The 19,412-nt window shown below is 41.7% G+C and overlaps 1 protein-coding gene across 1 annotated transcript in view; it reads left to right on the top strand.

The window, feature by feature from the left end:
• The first annotated feature begins 1,757 nt into the window (after positions 1-1,757).
• The window catches only part of IGF2 (insulin like growth factor 2), a 47,280-nt gene continuing 29,625 nt past the window's right edge, over positions 1,758-19,412 (top strand). The window contains exon 1 of the mRNA XM_066583080.1: positions 1,758-2,072. Within this exon, the coding sequence (XP_066439177.1) occupies positions 2,013-2,072 (60 nt within the window). The 5' untranslated portion in view covers positions 1,758-2,012. The remainder of the gene's footprint in view (positions 2,073-19,412) is intronic.

Genomic DNA, 19,412 nt, shown 5'->3' with positions numbered 1-19,412 from the left:
TCATGCGTCAAGTTCGTAGAGTAAAAATTAAATCATTATATTGGAGACCTATAATACAGAATTTGTTTTGCATTTTACGTGTGAAATATTGATAAATGGATGGATAGACAAAGTGATACATAAATAAATACATGAATAAATAATTTACGCTGAAGGTAAATGGATTATGGGATAGATAGATAGATTATGGAATAGAAAGAAAGAAAGAAATAGAGAAAAGAAAGAAAGGAAAAAAAAAAGAAAAAAAGAACACTGACTGTAGATAGATTATGGAATACACGAATAAAAGGAAAGAATGAAAGAAAGAAAGAAAGAAAGAAAGAAAGAAAGAAAGAAAAAGAAACAGAAAACTGAATGTAGATAGATTATGGAATACATGGATGAAAGGCGAGAAGGAAGGAAGGAAGGAAGGAAAGAAAGAAAGAAAGAAAAAGAGAAAAAAAGAAATAGAAAAAAAGAACACTGAATGTAGATAGATTATGGAATACATGGATGAAAGGCGAGAAGGAAGGAAGGAAGGAAGGAAGGAAAGAAAGAAAGAAAGAAAGAAAGAAAGAAAGAAAGAAAGAAAGAAAGAAAGAAAAAAAGAAAGAAAGAAGGAAAAAGAAAGAAAAAAAGAAATAGAAAAAAAGAACACTGATTGTAGATAGATTATGGAATACATGGATAAAAGGAGAGAAAGAAAGAAGGAAAGAAAGAAAGAAAAAGAAAGAAAAAAAGAAAGAAAGAAAGAAAGAAAGAAAGGAAGTTGAAGGAAGTATAGGCAGATAACTAAAGAATACAGACAATAGATGGATTAAAGACAAACTTATATACAGATGGATTAAATATAGATGATGATAGATTTGAGATAGATATGAGATAGATAGATAGATAGATAGATAGATAGATAGATAGATAGATAGATAGGAGATATATGGATAGATAAGAGATAGATAGATAGATAGATAGATAGATAGATAGATAGATAGATAGATAGATAGATAGGAGATAGATAGATAGATAGATAGATAGATAGATAGATAGATAGGAGATATATGGATAGATATGAGATAGAGAGAGAGAGAGAGAGAGAGAGAGAGAGAGAGATAGATAGATAGATAGATAGATAGATAGATAGATATGAGATATATGGATAGATATGAGATAGATAGATAGATAGATAGATAGATAGATAGATAGATAGGAGATAGATATAAGATAGATAGATAGATAGATACATAGATAGATAGATAGATAGATAGATAGATAGATAGATAGATAGATAGATAGATAGATATGAGATACATAGATAGATAGAATGCATACATGATATCTAAACAATAGATACAGTGAAAACAGATAATCATCTTTATTATGATAATACCACTACAATTACTGCAATTATCTACAAGCTGCTATCATTCTGTTAATCATTTAACCTGCTATGAAACCTTCTAGACAGCAGAGCCGGTTAGCAGAAGACTGTTATGAGGGTGGCAGACATATGGATATGTCCAGGAGCTGGCAGATGAGTGATTACAGTACTGTTACCTCTCCCAGCATGGTACAACAGTATCAAGTAAACTTGTGAATGAAATGAAGAACAATGACTCCCAGGCGTTGTGTTCCTGATTAGACACTTTCACTTATTCTCTTTTTGGGGTGGGGGGAAGGGGTGTGGATGCACAGGAACATGCCCACTGAAGGGGGAGAAGAGGGGGAGGTAGGGTGTATAAAAGAAAGGGCAGGCTGCCTCCTCAGTCTGTCTCCCTAGGACTGGAGCAGCTAACAAGAATATTATTGTAGCCTGAGTGAGAAGACTGCTCAATGCATTTAACCATCTGAGTCTCCTCTCTCCATCACATACTGTAACTTCCATAAACCAGTTTCTACCAGCAGCACCAGTATATACCAGCAGCCTGGAGACATCACATAAAGCATCTCTATACAATTATACACAAAGGAGAAAATAAGTTTTTGCACCCTCCAATTCTACAGGAGCAACTAAGCCAATTACAATAAGCAAAGACATGGAGCAACTAAGATGCAAGAACAGAAGTTGCACAACCCACTCCTGGAAGGGTCTACAGGTAACTCCTTGGGGGTCTTTGGTTGGGTGGGGAGGGTTAATGAAATTGTGATTTGCTCCATAGATTAGAATGAGAAGTGGTTACAGTGTAGTCCTTGCAGCAGCTGACAAGATACAAGTTGCAGCTCATTCTGTACCAGGAAGTGTCAGTCTGCAAGGAGAAAGGGAGCAGTAGACGTCTTCAGGTGACGTCACCTCCACAACTGTGACGTCATTGCAACTCCAATGCACTGTGAAAGCAAGAGCTTTATGAAATATGGAGACTTTCACAAGTGGATGGATGATGGGTTAAAAAAAATTACATGTTATTATCACTGTAAACGTTTTTTTCCCTCCTTTCTACGTAAGCAGTGACATCGTGTCTAATTTGCACTCATTATGATAATCAGCCAAATGCATGTTTTTCATTTATTGTGGTCAATTAACACATTGACTGTCATGCTACATTTTTTTTCCTTGGAGCCATGGCGATTTATTACGAAAATAGAATTAAACGGACATGTGAGTTATACATATGCTTCGCGAGCCCCCGGGCTTAAAACTAGCGTGAGTTAAATGCAACTCACATGGCTGTTAATGTATTAACCCCTTATAGGTGCAGTAATACTAGACTGCATGGGGTTATATAAGTTTGGAGTTTAAAGTATGTTGTAAGTATCTGCTGATGTCCTAGGTCTGCTGGGAGTTGTAGTCCCACTGCCATTGCAGAAGGGAAGCATTTGGTCGGTTAGTCGTAGTGGAGTATGACTTGATGTCCTGGTGTTCAGGGTTAAAGGTGGTTTGGTCTGAGGATGTTGTTTTCTGGCTCACTTTGCCACTTGTTAATTAGTGGTGTAGCAAATGACTACCCTGGTGCTGACAATGATGCTTTCTGATGCCAGGTGCTGTGTCTGAGAATGAAGAAAGGAATTGCTGCTGGATAGGGAGAAGTACAGCATTTGTGACCTAAACTTTGGGAAGAAAAGTGGAGTAAATAAAGGCAAATGTGCAAAATCGAAATCGAATTATTACCTTGTACTGTCACTAGAGGGCGTCAGAGTAAAGGGCATTTACAGCTAAGCCTGATTTATAGTTTTACTGCTGAACTTACAGAAAACTTTCACATAGTTTAAGTGAAGTGATTCTGTACTTACAGGTAAGCCAACATGGAGGAGGATGGGAAACTTGTGCAATAATAACTCGTAACAGATATTAAATATATCGCTGTATTCGGATTTTTGGCAGTGGCCATTTTTTGGTGATTGAGCAGTGATAATGATGATCATTCACTGTAGTATGTGTATAAATATGCTACATATTTATTTATATACAGTCTGCATGTTTGTTTTGCTACATGTGTGTTTTGTCATTGTAAATGTAACACTGTACCTACATTCGGGATTGCAGTTATTATGCATTAGACTATTCATGGTATATTGGTAGGATATGCCACCAATGCCTAAATAGTGGCCGATTACTAGAAGTGCGCAGCGTCTCTCTTGTCAGCTCTTGGTGGATTTTTTCAGAGGCATCCTCGTTGACTAGAATGGGTCAACCATGGAACCTATGAAGAAAGCCAAGCAGAGCCGCAAGAAGTGGATGGCGCTTTCTAGCAATCTGATGCCAATATCTCTTCTGCCTCATTGTTTTTTATTTTTGCCTTCTTCTGGATCAACGGGGAAGGGGGGGGGGAGTGTAAACAGGCTGAACTAGATTGACATAGTCTTTTTTCAGCCTTGCACACTATGTTACTATGTAACCGTTTTAAGTTGGACATAGACATCGATTAGTTTTCACCAGATAGTGATGCCAGAGCCATCGGATACGATCAGCTAAAATCCTTTTAGGACCTATTGTAGAATTGTCGTCACGCATTACGGGTAAGCCCAGCTGCAGATTTTACTTGCGCAGGTGGGGATCACGGTTAGCAGGCAAGCAGATGAGATCTTACAAATGTCATCCACATGCTACTGATGTTGTCCACATGGAAAATTGAGCATGATGCTGATTTTCAAATCTGCAGCATTTCTATAATATGGTAGATTTGGCGTGGATTTCCGCTGCTGTAATACGCTGCAGATTTTATGTCCGCAATTGAAAATCTGTAGCTTATCTGCTATATGTGAACATACCCTCAGGGCTTCTTCGCACGAGCGTATTTGCGCACGTAAATTTTTGCATAGAATGGAAACCATTGATGTCAGTGGATCCGTACACATTTCCCGATTTTGTGCATGCAAGGAAATAGAACATACTGTATCTTTCTACGCATTTGCGCATCAAAAGTCCCTATAGAAGTCTATGGGGGTGCGCAATATGCAAGGGAATGCGTGAAACATTGCACCATTCCATGAAAAAAGAACACATCTAGAACTTATTAGGTTAAGGCCGGCTGCAAACAACCGGGTCGGATTCTGCATGCGGGAGCTCGCAGCGGAATCCGACCCGGTGCCCAGCTGGTATTCTCGCGTACCTGTCTTTCTTCTTTTCTGTACTGCAGATGGTCCGCATGGCGAGCCGTCGGACATCTGCAGTACAGATTTTCTTTTTAAACTCCTGCGTTTTCCATGTCATCGCCTATTGCGAAATGGCAATGGATTGGATGGCTTCCATTGACTTCAATGGAAGCCATCCATGCGTAATCTGCGCAAAAATAGAACATGCTGCGATTTTTCCTCCACAAGCGGAAAAACTGTTTTTCAATTGCATGTTATGGGCAGTATCTGCTGCAGAATCCGGAGGCGGACGCTCGCTCCGGATTCCGTAATGCAAATAAACCCGTGTGCAGCTGGCCTAAATAGTTATTTAAATTTGGGAGTATTTGTGATCTGCATCAAGGTTCCATACCTTTAATTGTGACATGATTTAGCGTGCCTATAGTGGATCGTTGGCCATGTCGAACATATGGTGGGCGGGACCAATGCGAAATGGTTACAGCCATTTATTGAACTCTTGCAAATGAGTAATCTACTTCTGTGCGGCCGTACTTCACAAAGGATGTGCTGGTGACACATATGCATTGTAGGTAGGAAATGTTGTGTTCCCCACCTCTTCCCCTTTAAGTGACTTTCTGCTTACTTTGTCTCCAGCCCTGGGGCTGTGCGTAATGTGAACTGCAGATGATCTGTGAGCCTGTGTGTGTATTCAGAGCCCCTTGGCTAATTCATTTCTAGGAAAAGGCTTGTTTTCGCAGCCCTTTGAAGTGCTGCTTTGTATACGGCTTGTGACGTGTCTTGCAGAGCATGCTTGTTACAGTGTCACAGATAAAACATGCACAGATCCTGCTAACTGCTGACTCAATACTCCTAGTAGGGAGCTCTTCCCACACAGACAATGAACACATGGCACTGATCTGTCTATGGCTTATATACCCCGCCTGCAGCCATCGGTTAACCCCTGCCCTGCTGCATATTGCATTACTGCCTTTGGCGCAGTAACAGCGAGGGAGAAGAGGGGTTTAAGATGTAAGGAACCATAAATGCAGAACATTTTTGGGGAATTCAAAGCAGGGAGTTTCTAGAACCCCATGTCTTCTGTTTGGCTTGAGTTCATAGGTGGTCTTCACAAGAAGTAGTAGGTATGAGCCTATTCGTGTACCGTATATAGCACATGCATATTCCGTAGTGCAGTACACAGATTGGCGTCACTCATATTAGGTTCTGCAATCTAAATTTATACGTTTTTGGAGTGGGAGAAGAAACTGGCACAACATACAAACTCTGTGCAAATGTCGCGCTTAAGGCTTCCGAGCGCATCTGTTTGCATGTTTGCGGCCGCAAAATCCGCATGGAATATGCAGCGAATAGAACCCATTGATTTAAATGGGTTTCTTTGCACCTTTTGTTTTCAGCGCGCATTTTGAGCGCATGAAATGAAACACGATATTCTCTATTTTGGTGCGCAATTGTGCACCGAAGGCCCCTGTCTGCACGAAATTGTGCAGTGAAATGCACGATTTCGTGTGGAAAATCAAAAACACCTGGGACTAAGTAGGCTGGTTCGTCTACCTACTTGGTTGGTCCATCAACTTAGTTGGCTGGTCCGCCTACTCAAATATGGCGCTGCCGGGACTGCAACGATGTGGCCGGTCCTGGCAGCACAAAATGTTTTTAAAAAGTGCCGATATGGGCGTGATAACTCACGGCCACGCGCCCTGCATAGAGCATATACATCACAGTATCGTGAGCGTATATGCCCTTACGCCCGTGTGCGGACGCTCTTAGTGAGAGTTGACCACAGTGTTGCAAGTAAGGCCACTTTAACCATAGGGCAAGTGGTGCACTTGTGCACAGCTCCCTGGTAGCTGCAGCCCCTGGCAGTGGTGCCACTTTCAACTATATTCGCATCCTCAAGACACAGTTAAACACTATTGTGAAATTTCAAAATTAATAGAACACCTTTTAAGTACTCAGATATTCCAATCCCACTGTCTCCCCTCATTTCCAGGTCTAGTGGTCATGTGCCTGTTTAGTAACATTGAGACAAGTAAATGGCCACAGTGGTCACATGCCTAGTAGGACATGGGACCACTGGACTCAGAAGTAAGCAGAGACTGTGGGGGAGCCAGATGGCGCAGGATTAGGTGAGTATATCTTTTTAGTGTACTTTTAGCTTTGAAAAACTTCAGGGATGGAGGGGGCGGGGTGATGATTCAGAGGGGGAGGTGCCATGATGGGGGGGGGGGGGTAAAACATGGCAAGGCAACCGTACTAACCACTGAGCCACCATATATATTGACTAGTGATGCTGAGACATGTAATCATCAAAGAAAAACGAAGTCTCTGCTCACAGTCCAAACCGCAGGAGGTGCAGAGGAAAAAACATCCTGCTTTAGTAGCGAATATGTACCCACTAGGTGAAGGTGACAGATACATCCAGCAGGAATTGGTAACATTTATGACTTCTGGTACAACACCATAAATAAAAGCAGGACATCCTGACAGCGGCTTCAAGTAAGAACCATAACTGCAACAACCATGTTTTATGAGCTTCAAAATGCGTAAGTGTTGTCAGCATGTGCTGCTTCTACTGATGGGGTTTTACTAGAAGTTACAAATTTTACTAATTCCTGGGGCCGAGTGCCGGATCTATCTTCTATCTTCATCTAGTATGTACATCATGATGCATTTGGATCTTAAGATGATAGTAGACCCAAGGGTTGGACCAAGAGCAGATAAGTATTTGTTCCAATAGGACATTAGAGATACAAAGCTCTTTTGCTATGATGGGAAAATCATTTTTAGTTTACCTTTTCCATTGGTCACAACTGATTTATTTTGCCACCATATATACAACCACAATTACCAGGGTTAGGATAATAATACAGGCATTTGGGCATTGTCTGAGCTTGAACCCCTAAATCCCATATGTAAAAAGTTAAAGGTGTTGTGCCAAGAAGGCCACCCTTGTTCATAGGTCCAATTAGAGCACATGAACATCATCGAGTGGGGTTAACCGATTGGGACACCTCTCTAAAACCCGAATGGAGATCCATGTGCCGTCTTTGTATGACAGGGATGACATCTATGTATCGGCATGAGAAATGTCTTGCAGCTACAGCTTCTCCTGGCAAAACCATCTGTTTGCCAAAGGTGCCGAGATTGGGACCTGGGTGATCAGCTGTTCACTCTGGGTGCTGCATTTTCAGGAGCAGTTGTGCATGTTGGAGCTACTCCTTTAAGTACTTGGTTTGCCAAAAATATGCATCTCAATACTTTATGTCAACATGGCTCAACTATATTATAACTATGGTGGTTGGTAAAAGCCCATGACCATTATTGTATGGTGACTCAGTTCACCCCTGGACCTACAACTCATTATTTGTCAAGTTGATAGATTTGTCTGTGTGTCTGTGATGACCTGTTCCTAGCTAATAATCATTTCAGATGGGATTTACTACATATAGTAGTACAATATTTGCTTAGTCTAATGTTTCTCAATCAGGGTGTCACATCCATCCAGTCCTGTCAAGGAAACTGACTAACAAATTCAGAGACAGAGGGCGATAGGCTGAATACACGAGCGGGTTTTAGGTCACTAGACATATGTGATTATGCAGCCAATGGTAGTAGAACTGGAGGTAAGGCCTCAGATCTTTCCTTTGATCTGCCCAAACTAGACCTGCCAAGAGAGCAGAGCACTTGCCCTGAAAAGGGCAACCCCACAGCTGGAACCTAAATTGACTACCTATATGTTACTAGGTGTATTATAAAGGAGAAGGAATATATAAGGACAGGGTGAGACAGATTAGACAAACAAGCTGAGGGGCGAGTTCAAAAGTGGCAATAGTCAGTTCCAGAAATAGAAACGGACAATCATAATCCAAAGACTATAAAAGGAAGACACAAAAAAAACGCAAATGAGTTAGTGGGGACATCACTCACTCATTTCCTCATTTAAACAAGAACAGCTCATCTAAAAGGGCCTTAAGTGAGTCCCTGATAGGCTGACTGAGACAATGGGCAGCTCAGCCAGTCTATCGGTTCAACAACAGAAGGAAAATGTTTCTTCCTTTCTGACTAATGCCAAATGCCAATGCGCCATGACGTCATACAAGACCATGCATATGCCCGATAGCCTTGTCGGCGCCAGTGGCATAGGATTTACCGGAACCCTTGCATTCCTTGGTCTCTGGTCAGTGGTTCCCCGAAAGAGATCACTAGCTGAAACTTTTCCAGTAGGGTTGGGAAGGCTTGGCATTGGAGTTGTTGCAGCAATCAAGAACTCTCAGCTAGAATATAGAAATTCCTGCTCGTCCCTATGCCAAACTTTATGAAGTGGGAATGGAAGTAGGAGATCCCCTGGAGTGGAAACATTTCTCAGGGGTTCTCTCATTGTAATAAATCATGGGATTAACCAGTACATGAGTATGAGGGATATGACAGTGAATGATCACTACTGTGTTCCGATCTGGTATTATGCCCCTGACTCCTAGCATGGACCGCTTTGTTGTTACTTGATACTACTATGTATATTGTCAGGGATCTTCATTGACAAAATATCAAATGGTGGCTGTTGTTCTGCAGCATATATTATCCCTGGCTCCTATAGGTTGCAGTCTGTTTTACCACTTAAGCAGAACTCAAAGCAACACGGAGTTCCCGTCCTTTACATTACAATTTACAACACGCGATTGCTTGCCAAACACTCCGAGTTATTTCATTATGAGCCCAACATAGCAATCACAGCAGACTTGCCCGGGTTATTATTTTGGCTCATAAGCAGTAAGATCATGTGCGGTATGTGCATAGTTTCTTGCTTACACAGACTCCTTTAATGAAATGCAATCCCTTACCTAGTCATATTCACTTTAGCTTTGTCAGGGTAATGGGTGTGTTGGAATGTAGATTCACAAATGTCCTGGAGATAGTATATCCACAAAGGTTTATTTGTTTCCACTTTAGTATAAGTAAACTCCGTTACGGGGCGACTTTTTTTTGCACTTGTTTACAAATTGTGAATCGAGAACACTGAGGGGGGCACATATTTATAGGTTCTCATTGCTCTGCCTCACAAGCAATTTTTATGTAGCCACATTTCTTGAGATGTTTGCAAGAATGTGCGTTACAATTTTGGAAAGATCCAAACCAATAACCTTCTCCGAACCCTCTACAATGCCTTCCTTCAATCTTGCTAATGGCCAATTATGTGCTCATCTAATAAACTGTGTCCAAAAAAGTTATAGTGCTGCTGAGGGATTTCTGCAACACACATTTTCTGAAACACTGCTACTTCAGAAAACCAATAGAGCCTCACTGAGAACAAGCGTTGTGTCTCTGAAGTAGAGATGGGCAAGTTTTGAGGTTCACTGATCCACATTCTGTTCGCCTAAATTGTCTTGAAATATACTAAAATTTGGTCCCAGATTAATACATCTGGCAAATCCTCCATGTTTCACTCATTTCCTGCAGATATTTAAGTGCGTGGCCAAGTTCTGCTGGCCCTAAGTTGTGGAGTCTGGTGGAATTCTGAGCTCATGGACCTTTTCTGTTCTGACATGTCTCGGGTTTATCAGAAGACATCTTAAAGTGTAGAAAGTGTTGATCAGCAAGGCTGTTTAGCTATTAGTAGCAAACTACAGCATCGTCAATTCTTAAGCTGCATTCTATAATTGCATCTGATTTCATTTCAACACATCCAATGAGTCATGTCTCCAACGATCAAGTAGCTTCCACCGAAGAAGCCTGACGAATCATACCTAGGCCAACTTCGACAACTATGCACAGCTGCGCATTATTAAGAAGACAGTTGTGGATTGAGGTTTGCTTACTTTATAATTCTGATGCATCTCAAATGTTTACTCACTAGTTCCTATTCAATCCCAACTCATCATGTATTAGGCTTATGGTAGACCTAATATGGTAAGGTCAATGACTTTAACGATGCCTCATTATACAGGAATGACACGGAGAAAATAACTTTTCCTGCCTTGCCCCTTTGGCAAAGACTAAAATAATTGGGTTCGTGGTTGAGGCATGGTCTAAGGATGACTTTATACTGGCCAACTAGAGTCCGAATAGTCGCTTGATAGAGCAAAAGCAAGTGACAGTTGTTCTGTGTAAACACAGCCACCAATCAGGTGGCAAGCGAGAATTTTGTTTACTAGTCACTTTATTCCAACTCACTTAAAAATAATGGCTGGTTGATTAGTTATCATCGGGTGTAAACAGGTAATTGTTGTCTTTCAACAACTGGCTAACAACTTTGTAGGGAGGTGTGCACTTTTTTGGCATGCGCCTCCCATTGAACACTGATTAGCGCTTGCCTTTTTTGAACATTTTGCCCTCTCACATAACGCACATTGGTTCCCGCAAATACTCGAATGATCCTTGACTGAACGGTCTTTGCTGGTCTTTGAAAGAACATTGGTTGCTATGATCTCTGCCTGATGTTGGTCCAACGAGAGACCGCAGCAGTAAGTGTTAACTCAAAGAGCACTTGTATGTACTTATGTGCATTAGGTAGACTCAGCAACCAATGAATGTGTTTGGGGAGAGGTCAAAATTTGGTAGCTAAAGGGGTATTCCAATATAATACTACTGACGACCTATCATCAGGACAGGTCATTAATAGTTGATTGGCCAGGTTCTGCCGCTCGGGACCCTGACTGATCAACTGTGCGGGCGCATTCTGCCAGTGCCACAATAGCACAGAGGTTCGGGAGGGGGATGCCCCAAGCGGCGGTCATCAATAGTCACCAAAGCCATAGGCCATCAATAGTATTCCACTGGAAAACCCCTTTAAGTCCTTTTAACACCCATAACGTCTGAATCAGGGCAACCAACTAAGTGGCTGCCGTTAGATTGTAAGCTCTCTGGTAAGCATGTTATATAGGGGTTCAGTCCTCCTGCAGAATATATGCCGGAGGGGGAGGTGGGGGGTTGATTATATAGGCTGGTGATCACAGAAGCATCAGCAAACACACAGAAGAGTTGAGGCTCTCTGATCTTGACTGTGGGGAACAGAAGAAGGATAATATTTAATTTAAACTCGTTCCATCCTTAAAAGAGTTAAATAAGTCGGTCGGGATGTCTCTTCATTCTCTTTGGTGTCCAGAGACTTGTAATGGATATATGTCACTGGAGGGGGGAAATTCATCACTAATCACAGAGAGTTCTATGTCTTCTAGAACAGCATGGACCACCTTTATAATGGAGGAGACCAGGCCTGTTCTGTTCCAGAGCAGAAGACCACAGGGATTAGCGCGTAGTAACATTGTAAGCACCGGTTATACGCAGATATTATATGTAACCCTTTACCTTCCAGGAAAGCTTTTAACCATCGCCGTCTCTTCCCCCCTATGTGTTATTTTTGCACAGTACAGTGCTAGATTGTTTCAGTAACTTCATCATGTAGTCAGCCTGCAATAATGCCGTGGTAGGCAGCCAACATCTCTCCAGCTGTCGTGGAACTGTGCGTCCCAAAAGCCCCTGCCAGCATGTATCAATCTGCCCATGATAGAAAAATGTGTGTCAGCTCTCCATGCCAAATAGTGCACACATACCACAGGCTAGACCCGTTGAACATGCTTCTCGCCAGATTATATTGCATCCTAAAAATGTAAAAAAATGTACGTCAGTCATTTTTTTTTGGTTTTGCCATTTTTGGAAAAGGAGCGCGTTCCAAATATCACTTTGCCTGCAATGGCGCAGCATGCAAGACTAAAAAGTTTGCAGTCCTAAGTTAACCTTCTGGCAGTCGAAAGATGTAAGCAAAATATATTTAAATGAATAAGGAGATCGGCTCTAGTTTAGAAGGTACAGTATGTCCTTCAGTTTTTTTTTTTCGTAGGGGGAACGGATAGAGCGATGCAGAATATGTTAAAAAGAACGAAAGGGGAGACAAATCATAAATGCTACTTTGGAAACAAAACACCCCCTTCATCATATTAGTCTCCCCAAGGAGAGTATATTCAGGCAAAACAAGTGAAAGCAGCCAGAATAGCGAGCTAAGTGATGGCACGCCGCCAGCTGAAAAAGTCTGTTGTTTGCTTGTTTCATTCTGTTTTTCTTCCTCTTTCTCTCCCAGTTGCCTTCTCTCTGCAGTGATTGTTTGGAGAAGGAGAGAGAGAGCGAGCGGAGTTGGAAAGGCTTTTGCATTGTTGAGCAACAGGGAATAGGGGGCATATGAGGGAACCTTTAACATGCAGTAGTAGCAGCAAGAGAGCAGATGTTGCTGACTCCCCCTCCACTTTTTTTTGCTCTACACCTTTAAATTTTTTTTTTCTTTCCTCGCCGGCCTAATCGTGAAACAAAACACAGACGGCATGATTTGATCCAGAGAAAGTTTAGGATTATAGAGCCAGGGCTGCTAGGAGGTAAAAATGTTGGAGAAAAACAGATGATGTGCATGGCTTTGTCAGCTGAATGCAGCCGGGCTGTGCACAGGTAGTAGGGGGAAATTCATTTTATTTTCAATTTCGATGATTGATGGGAAACCTTATAAGAAACAACATCTGGCAGCGGCAGTTTGGGAGTATTTCTGTAGACCAGATGCAGGCTTAATAGGATGTTATGTATTATTAAGTTGGTAAGGCTCGTATCTCTCGTATGAGAAGATAAGCTCCGCCTTTGGAAGAAGTTTAAAGGAGTTTCCAAGTCGTAAAAACAAATTCCTACAAACTTACAATACTCAAAAGTGAAGTTCAGAATATGCAGACATTTCATTCTTTACCTAACTTCTTGGGTTTGCATATCTCGAGATGTGTGGTATGAGTTGGCCAGCTTTGAAAACAACATGATTTTGCAATACTCTATTCACAGATTTACACCATGCTACCAAAAGTAGTTGGACCCCTGAGCAAGAATTAAAATAGTATTAATTTTCATAGATTAATACTTAGTGGGGCTCCTTTGGCCCTAATGACATTGGATACCCTCTGTGGTATACTTTCTTCTAACGTCTGAGCTGGTATTTCCCTCCATTCATCCTGCAAACATCTGGCGAGTTCTCTCAAAGAATATGGGTGTTGTTTATATTTTCTGAGTCAATGTTACAGTTCATCGCAAAGATGTTCAGTGGGGTTCAGGTTGGGACTCTATGCAGGCCGGTACAATAGTGGAACATCCATATCCTCAAACCAGCACGAAACAGTATTGGATTTTTGACGAGGCGTGTTGTCTTGTTGGAAGTATTTCTGACCATTCCCAGAGTATTGTTACATTATTGTCTAGAATGTCAAGGTAGCCCTTCGTGATCATGGTTCTTGCCACTACAACCATCAGAACGAGGCCATGCCACGTAAAACATCCCAGACCATAACGGAACCTTAACCATACTTAAGTGTTGGCATCACACACTCAGACAGAAGATGTTCCTCAGCATCCTCCACACCCAAGTACCTCCATATGATTTGCAGATGGAGTATCATGATTCAAAACTCCATAGAACGTTCTTTAATTTCTCAAATGTCCAATAATGACACTTCTTGCACCATTGTAGACAGACCTTGAGAGAACTTGGCAGATGTTTGCAGGATGAATAGAGGGAAACACCAGCTGATGTGTATCAGATGTTAGTAGAAGGCACATCACGGATAGCATCCAATGATCCAATGTCATTAGGGCCAAAGGAGGCCCCAATAAGTATTAACATATGTGAATAAATACTACTTTTGATTCTTTCTCAGGTGTCCAGTTACTTTTGGTAGTATAGTGTATATGCTATATCACTATGCAAGATACATCATTGAAGCATGTGACCCACGGGGGTCCGTTTCACGCCCTTCGATTCTGTCGTAAGACAGAACCGTTCGGCCACAGCGCACCGTTTTCCTGCTCCCCCAACGAAGCAGCCCTTACTTGTAGTGTGTTTTAGCTACATGTTTTCTATTCTCCTCGCATCTAAAGCTACATCCAGAGAGCTGTGCATTTTGGAAACACAGATGAGTAGAGATTAGCTGTTAGCACATGGCAGGCAGCGGTGTGACTAGTGACTGGTTCTAGGGGCAGCCAAGGCAATTTTGAAAAGAGGTCACTGGAGCGGCTATTGGGTCTTAAGAAATCACTTTTTTTAGCTCTTACTGTATTTTACCTTTAGCCTAATTTGTAACATTTTAGCTTGTGATGCACATAAACATTTTGTCACTCTTTGTTCTTAAAAGACACAGTGACTTGAACTATAGTAAAGGGTAATCATCACATGTTCTTCCTGTCTGAAAAGGGCCATTTTGGCTTTATGAACTTGTTTTTTTTTGCAGAACTTAATATCTGCAATAGTGAAGTCAGCAATGTAAATGGGAAATGTACATCAACCTTATTTCCTGGAAAAAAGAGAAGTAATTTCTTAATAATGATGTTGTTTTTGTATTTGGACAGTCATGTGTCCAACGGTCATACCATTCCAATTGTAGTCTTGAACGAACTGAACTAGTAGAACCCTGTTTCAGGTAGAACTTTGCTGAAAGTTCAGTTTGGCACAAACCACAATTGAACTTCTACTGCTTTGGTTCGCTCAACACTAGTCCTAAACACTGATGTATAACACTGCCTAAGAGCCATCAAGGGTCAAAGAAAATTGGTGGAGCTACTCCATGGGTGGATGTATAAAGTTGGTTGATGAATGGTGGTACAAGTGTACAGAGGAGGTGCTACCAGCCAGACGTGTTCCTGTTCAAGACAGGTCAAGAAGTACACAGTGGGAGTGAGAGGAAAAATGGCTCAAGGCACAACGACTCCAAAAAATGGGGATGATGGTAAGATATAAAGATTTTATTATATGGAGGAGTAAAATCAGTAGAACAAACGCGTTTCAAGGAAACACCTCTTCTTCAGTAATTGCTGGGGCATGACATGTTGGATGGCTACTCTGAGTATTTAGGTTGCCAGCACGGCCAATAGGGAAACTATAGGGAGAGGACCAGGCTGCAGGTGTAGCTCCTGGTGACTGAAGCCTGGTCCTCTCCCTATAGTTTCCCTATTGGCCATGCTGGCAACCTAAATACTCACAGTAGCCATCCAGCATGTCTTGCCCCAGCAATTACTGAAGAAGAGGTTTTTCCTCGAAATGTGTTTGTTCTGCTGGCTTTACTCCTCCATATAATAAATTGTTTATATCTTACCATCATCAGCCTTTTTTAGGGTCGTTGTGCCTTGAGCCATTTTTCTCTCACTCCTAAGAGCCATAAAGACCCTGAGTAATACTGTCAGAGTCTTATACAGGGCTTTCATAGCTATTAGACAAGGTTATGCACTGTTTTTAGTGAACTTCCGGTCTGATCCTTGTTTTGTTGCTGATCAGGTTGTTTATGGTGCTGGGAAAAACACAATTGACTCGTGAATGGGGCATGTGCTGCCAACAATCATGATACAGTACCAGGGATGATCATTCATCCCCATACAGTCATCATTAACCTGTGTAAAGGCATTTTAAAGAAGCGCTGATCTCATTGATCAGCGCTAGTCCAAACAGCATGCATCATACCTCTATCAGGGGCGTAACTATAGAGGATGCAGGGGATGCGGTTGCACCCGGGCCCAGGAGCCTTAGGGGGTCCATAAGGCCTCTCTTCTCCATATAGGGAGCCCAGTACTATGAATAAAGCATTATAGTTGGGGGCCCTGTTACAGGTTTTGCATTAGGGCCCAAGAGCTTCAAGTTATGCCTCTGACCTCTATCATGTGCACTAGCTCTCCATTCTCTATGGACTGATGGAGATAGCCGAGTACAATCCTAAGTCCATCAGTCCAATAGACTTATAAAGAGGCCCTTAAAAAGCTGCACCCAGTCCTGGTTACTGCTACTTGAACTCTAATTTATTAGTATGGAATCTCTTAAAGGCCCTGTTCACATCTCCATTGTGGTTGCCAGATCCTTCATACAGTGGATGCTACTTATGTGTGACCCAATTTACCTATATTGGGTCTGTTGGGTTCTGCCATGTTGTTCCCTGCTTTGCCCAGAAGAATATCGACATATACAGCCCTATTCTTCCCTTCAGATTATCTGATGGAATATGCGACTGAGGCTTCAACCTTCCATAACAGATGTGAACGTAGCCCAAGATCTTTAATGGGGTTAGCCAACAAACGACATTCTTTACCTATCCACAGGAGGGGTCACAAATGTATGATCATTGCGGTCTGACTACTCAAAACCCAAATGATCATGAGAACAGGGGTCCCTCATTTGAATGGTGCAGTGGTCTCACATATGCACTCCCCCTACCATTCACCGTGTATTGCACTAATGGACATAGGGCTGTTCTTGGCTATCTCCAGCAGTTCCATTGACAGTGAATGGAGAGCTAGTGCATGCTGGAAACAAAGAAATCATTTATCAGTACATCTTACTTCTTTTATTGCATTTTGGATGCCATTATATGATTAAATACATGGAGAGATACGGCATTTACTCAAGACTCTATAATTAAAGGAGGTTTCTTGACGTCAATGACTTTTCTCTTGCCACCATAACTTGCATGACTTGTGTGTTTTTTTTTCTTCTCCACTAATTGTCATTAAGCCGTAAATGACCCAGAACTGTAATCTTAATAACCGCCATAGTGGATAGGCTGTGATTTCATCTTCCTCCTCAGCTGGGTGCGGTGAAGCAAACCTCACATTTGTTCATTGCCTGCCCCCTCTCATATCTAGCTGGACCTGTCATTCTTTACATGTTGCTACAGGAAGAGAGGACTAAGGCCTGGGAATACTATTCGCTCTCCTTTAAAATGGGCACAGGGCAAAGTTGGTGAGTTGTGGCCGAGTAGTAATAGCCGGTTGAAAAGTTTCAGCTGCCACTGGTGGTCTACATGTTCTCCTTGACTTATGAAAGAAGAACAAAGCTATAGGGGGGAAACAAACAAATAGAATTTCTGACTAATTGCACACTAGATGGGCCTATGTCACGTTATTATCTCACTTCTGTAGTGCCTGTAGACTCTACATAGCATCATATATGGCAAATGTGGTGCATTTGATGTTAATGTAGTAAGCCAAACCGTTTTTGGCACTGTATGCAATTCAAGGGAGCAATCCCTTGAATGCAATGCACCGGTTTGCAATCAGTAGCTGTCGGGGTAGTTTCACAACAGCAGATCGGTAACCTGAATGGTGAGGCCTTCACCAATAGGGTTGATATAGTGACCAACACAATTTTTCGACCACTCAAGTTTTAATCACACTCCTCCTCCCATTTATTCCATGATGTCACCAGTAGGGTGGTAGACCAAACTTCTCAGAAATACTGTATTTCTTTACCTGTAGATTTACTAGATCCCTCTTTATCGAAATAGTGTCCAACACTGCTTTGAGACCTAGCTATCAAAATTTATTGCTCCGTGCTCCAGCAAAGGGTTAAGGGATGCTAATTGCATTAAGCTGCTTCCAGAAAAGTTTGTTTATGCGAACGGTCACATTTCAAACAGTCTCTTTAGGTCATTTTATATGCCTAACATATAATGCTAAAGCCAGCATCAATATGTTTCAGGATCGTGGGTGCTTATTAATGATGAACTAATGGCATTGGTTGCCATATAGTAGTGAACTTGTGGCAGATTACTAGCATGTGACTCCTGAAGAAGACGATGGACTGCAAAAAGAAGAAGGAAACATTACATTATCATTAACTTGGATGATCTTCCATATGGATGTCTAACATCAGTACTCCCAAAGAATAGCATAAGTGGCAGCAAAAGGTTACCATAGGCTAATTTGTAAGGCAAGGTCATATCGGTCTACTGCTGCTGTATATATATCTTTAAAACATCCCCTTGTTTGACATTAACTCAAGCAAAGTCAATAAGATCATTATCAGGTAGGTTAATGACTGTGATCAGAAGAGGACTATCTATGGATAACCTCTATTGCCCTATGTGTACAGTCTTCTTTAAAGTAGACTATCAAAGACACGTGATGCGAGGAGAGGTCAATGTGTTGTACGTACTAAACCAGATGGATCTCATGAGGACTTACAGGGCAAGGGGAATGAAATATTAACTTTTTATAGTAAATGCTATGACTGCTAATACACTATCCTACGAAAAGTATTTGGACACCTGAGAACGAATCAAAAGTAGTATTTATGTTAATACTTAGTGGGGCTCCTTTGGCCCGAATGACATTGGATACCCTCCGTGGCATACTTTTTACTAACATCTGATACACTTCAGCTGGTATTTCCCTCCATTCATCCTGGAGGCCCCACTTATTATTAACATATGTAAATAAATACTATTTTTGATTCTTGCTCAAGTGTCCAATTACTTTTGGTAGGATAGTGTACTCATTGCACTACTGCAGTTGATATACAATTGTTTGAATGGATGTAACAGATGCCTGTTGTGGCCTCCATAGACATTGTATGCCGTAGACATTTTGTGAATAGTCTTGTTTTTTTTAGGTCAATGACCATTTTTAGATTTGAGTCTGTCTGACGAATGGCAGGTCATGTGTAGCCCCGCAAGGTGGTGCCTGTCTGTGGTAAGTAAGATATTGCCACTGTGGTGAGGTGTGCAAGTATGTGAGATCCGTGCAGACGTTGGGTGCGGTTCAAAATGGTGTGCCATAAGTGAGCCCTGGATGCCTACTTGGTTGGTTGGGTGCAACTCAAAGCACAGTGCTATATGCCAGCCCTTGAGTAACTTGATTGGTACTGAAAGTGCCATAGTCAGTCCAAGCCAGTCAGTCAGCCCTGGAAGAGCCTTGGGAGCTCCAGTTATTGACTTGCTGTATTTTTGAGAGAAGTGGAAGTCTTACATCGAGTCTTAAATTATTGTAACTTATCAAGTGTTTCCAGGAGAAACATCACGCCTGCTATGTATTTAAAGAGACTGTGACTTGAACCTGCAAGAGCTGAGACATTGAGACAGTGTTACCAAGTTTTCAAGTCAGTATTGCCAAGCACTGGAGTTGTATTGCAACGT

This window comes from Eleutherodactylus coqui, chromosome 11 (genome assembly GCF_035609145.1).
Source record: "Eleutherodactylus coqui strain aEleCoq1 chromosome 11, aEleCoq1.hap1, whole genome shotgun sequence".
NCBI lineage: Eukaryota > Metazoa > Chordata > Amphibia > Anura > Eleutherodactylidae > Eleutherodactylus > Eleutherodactylus coqui.
The sequence above is the reverse complement of the archived record's forward strand: the minus strand, read 5'-3'. Positions and strand labels throughout refer to the sequence as shown.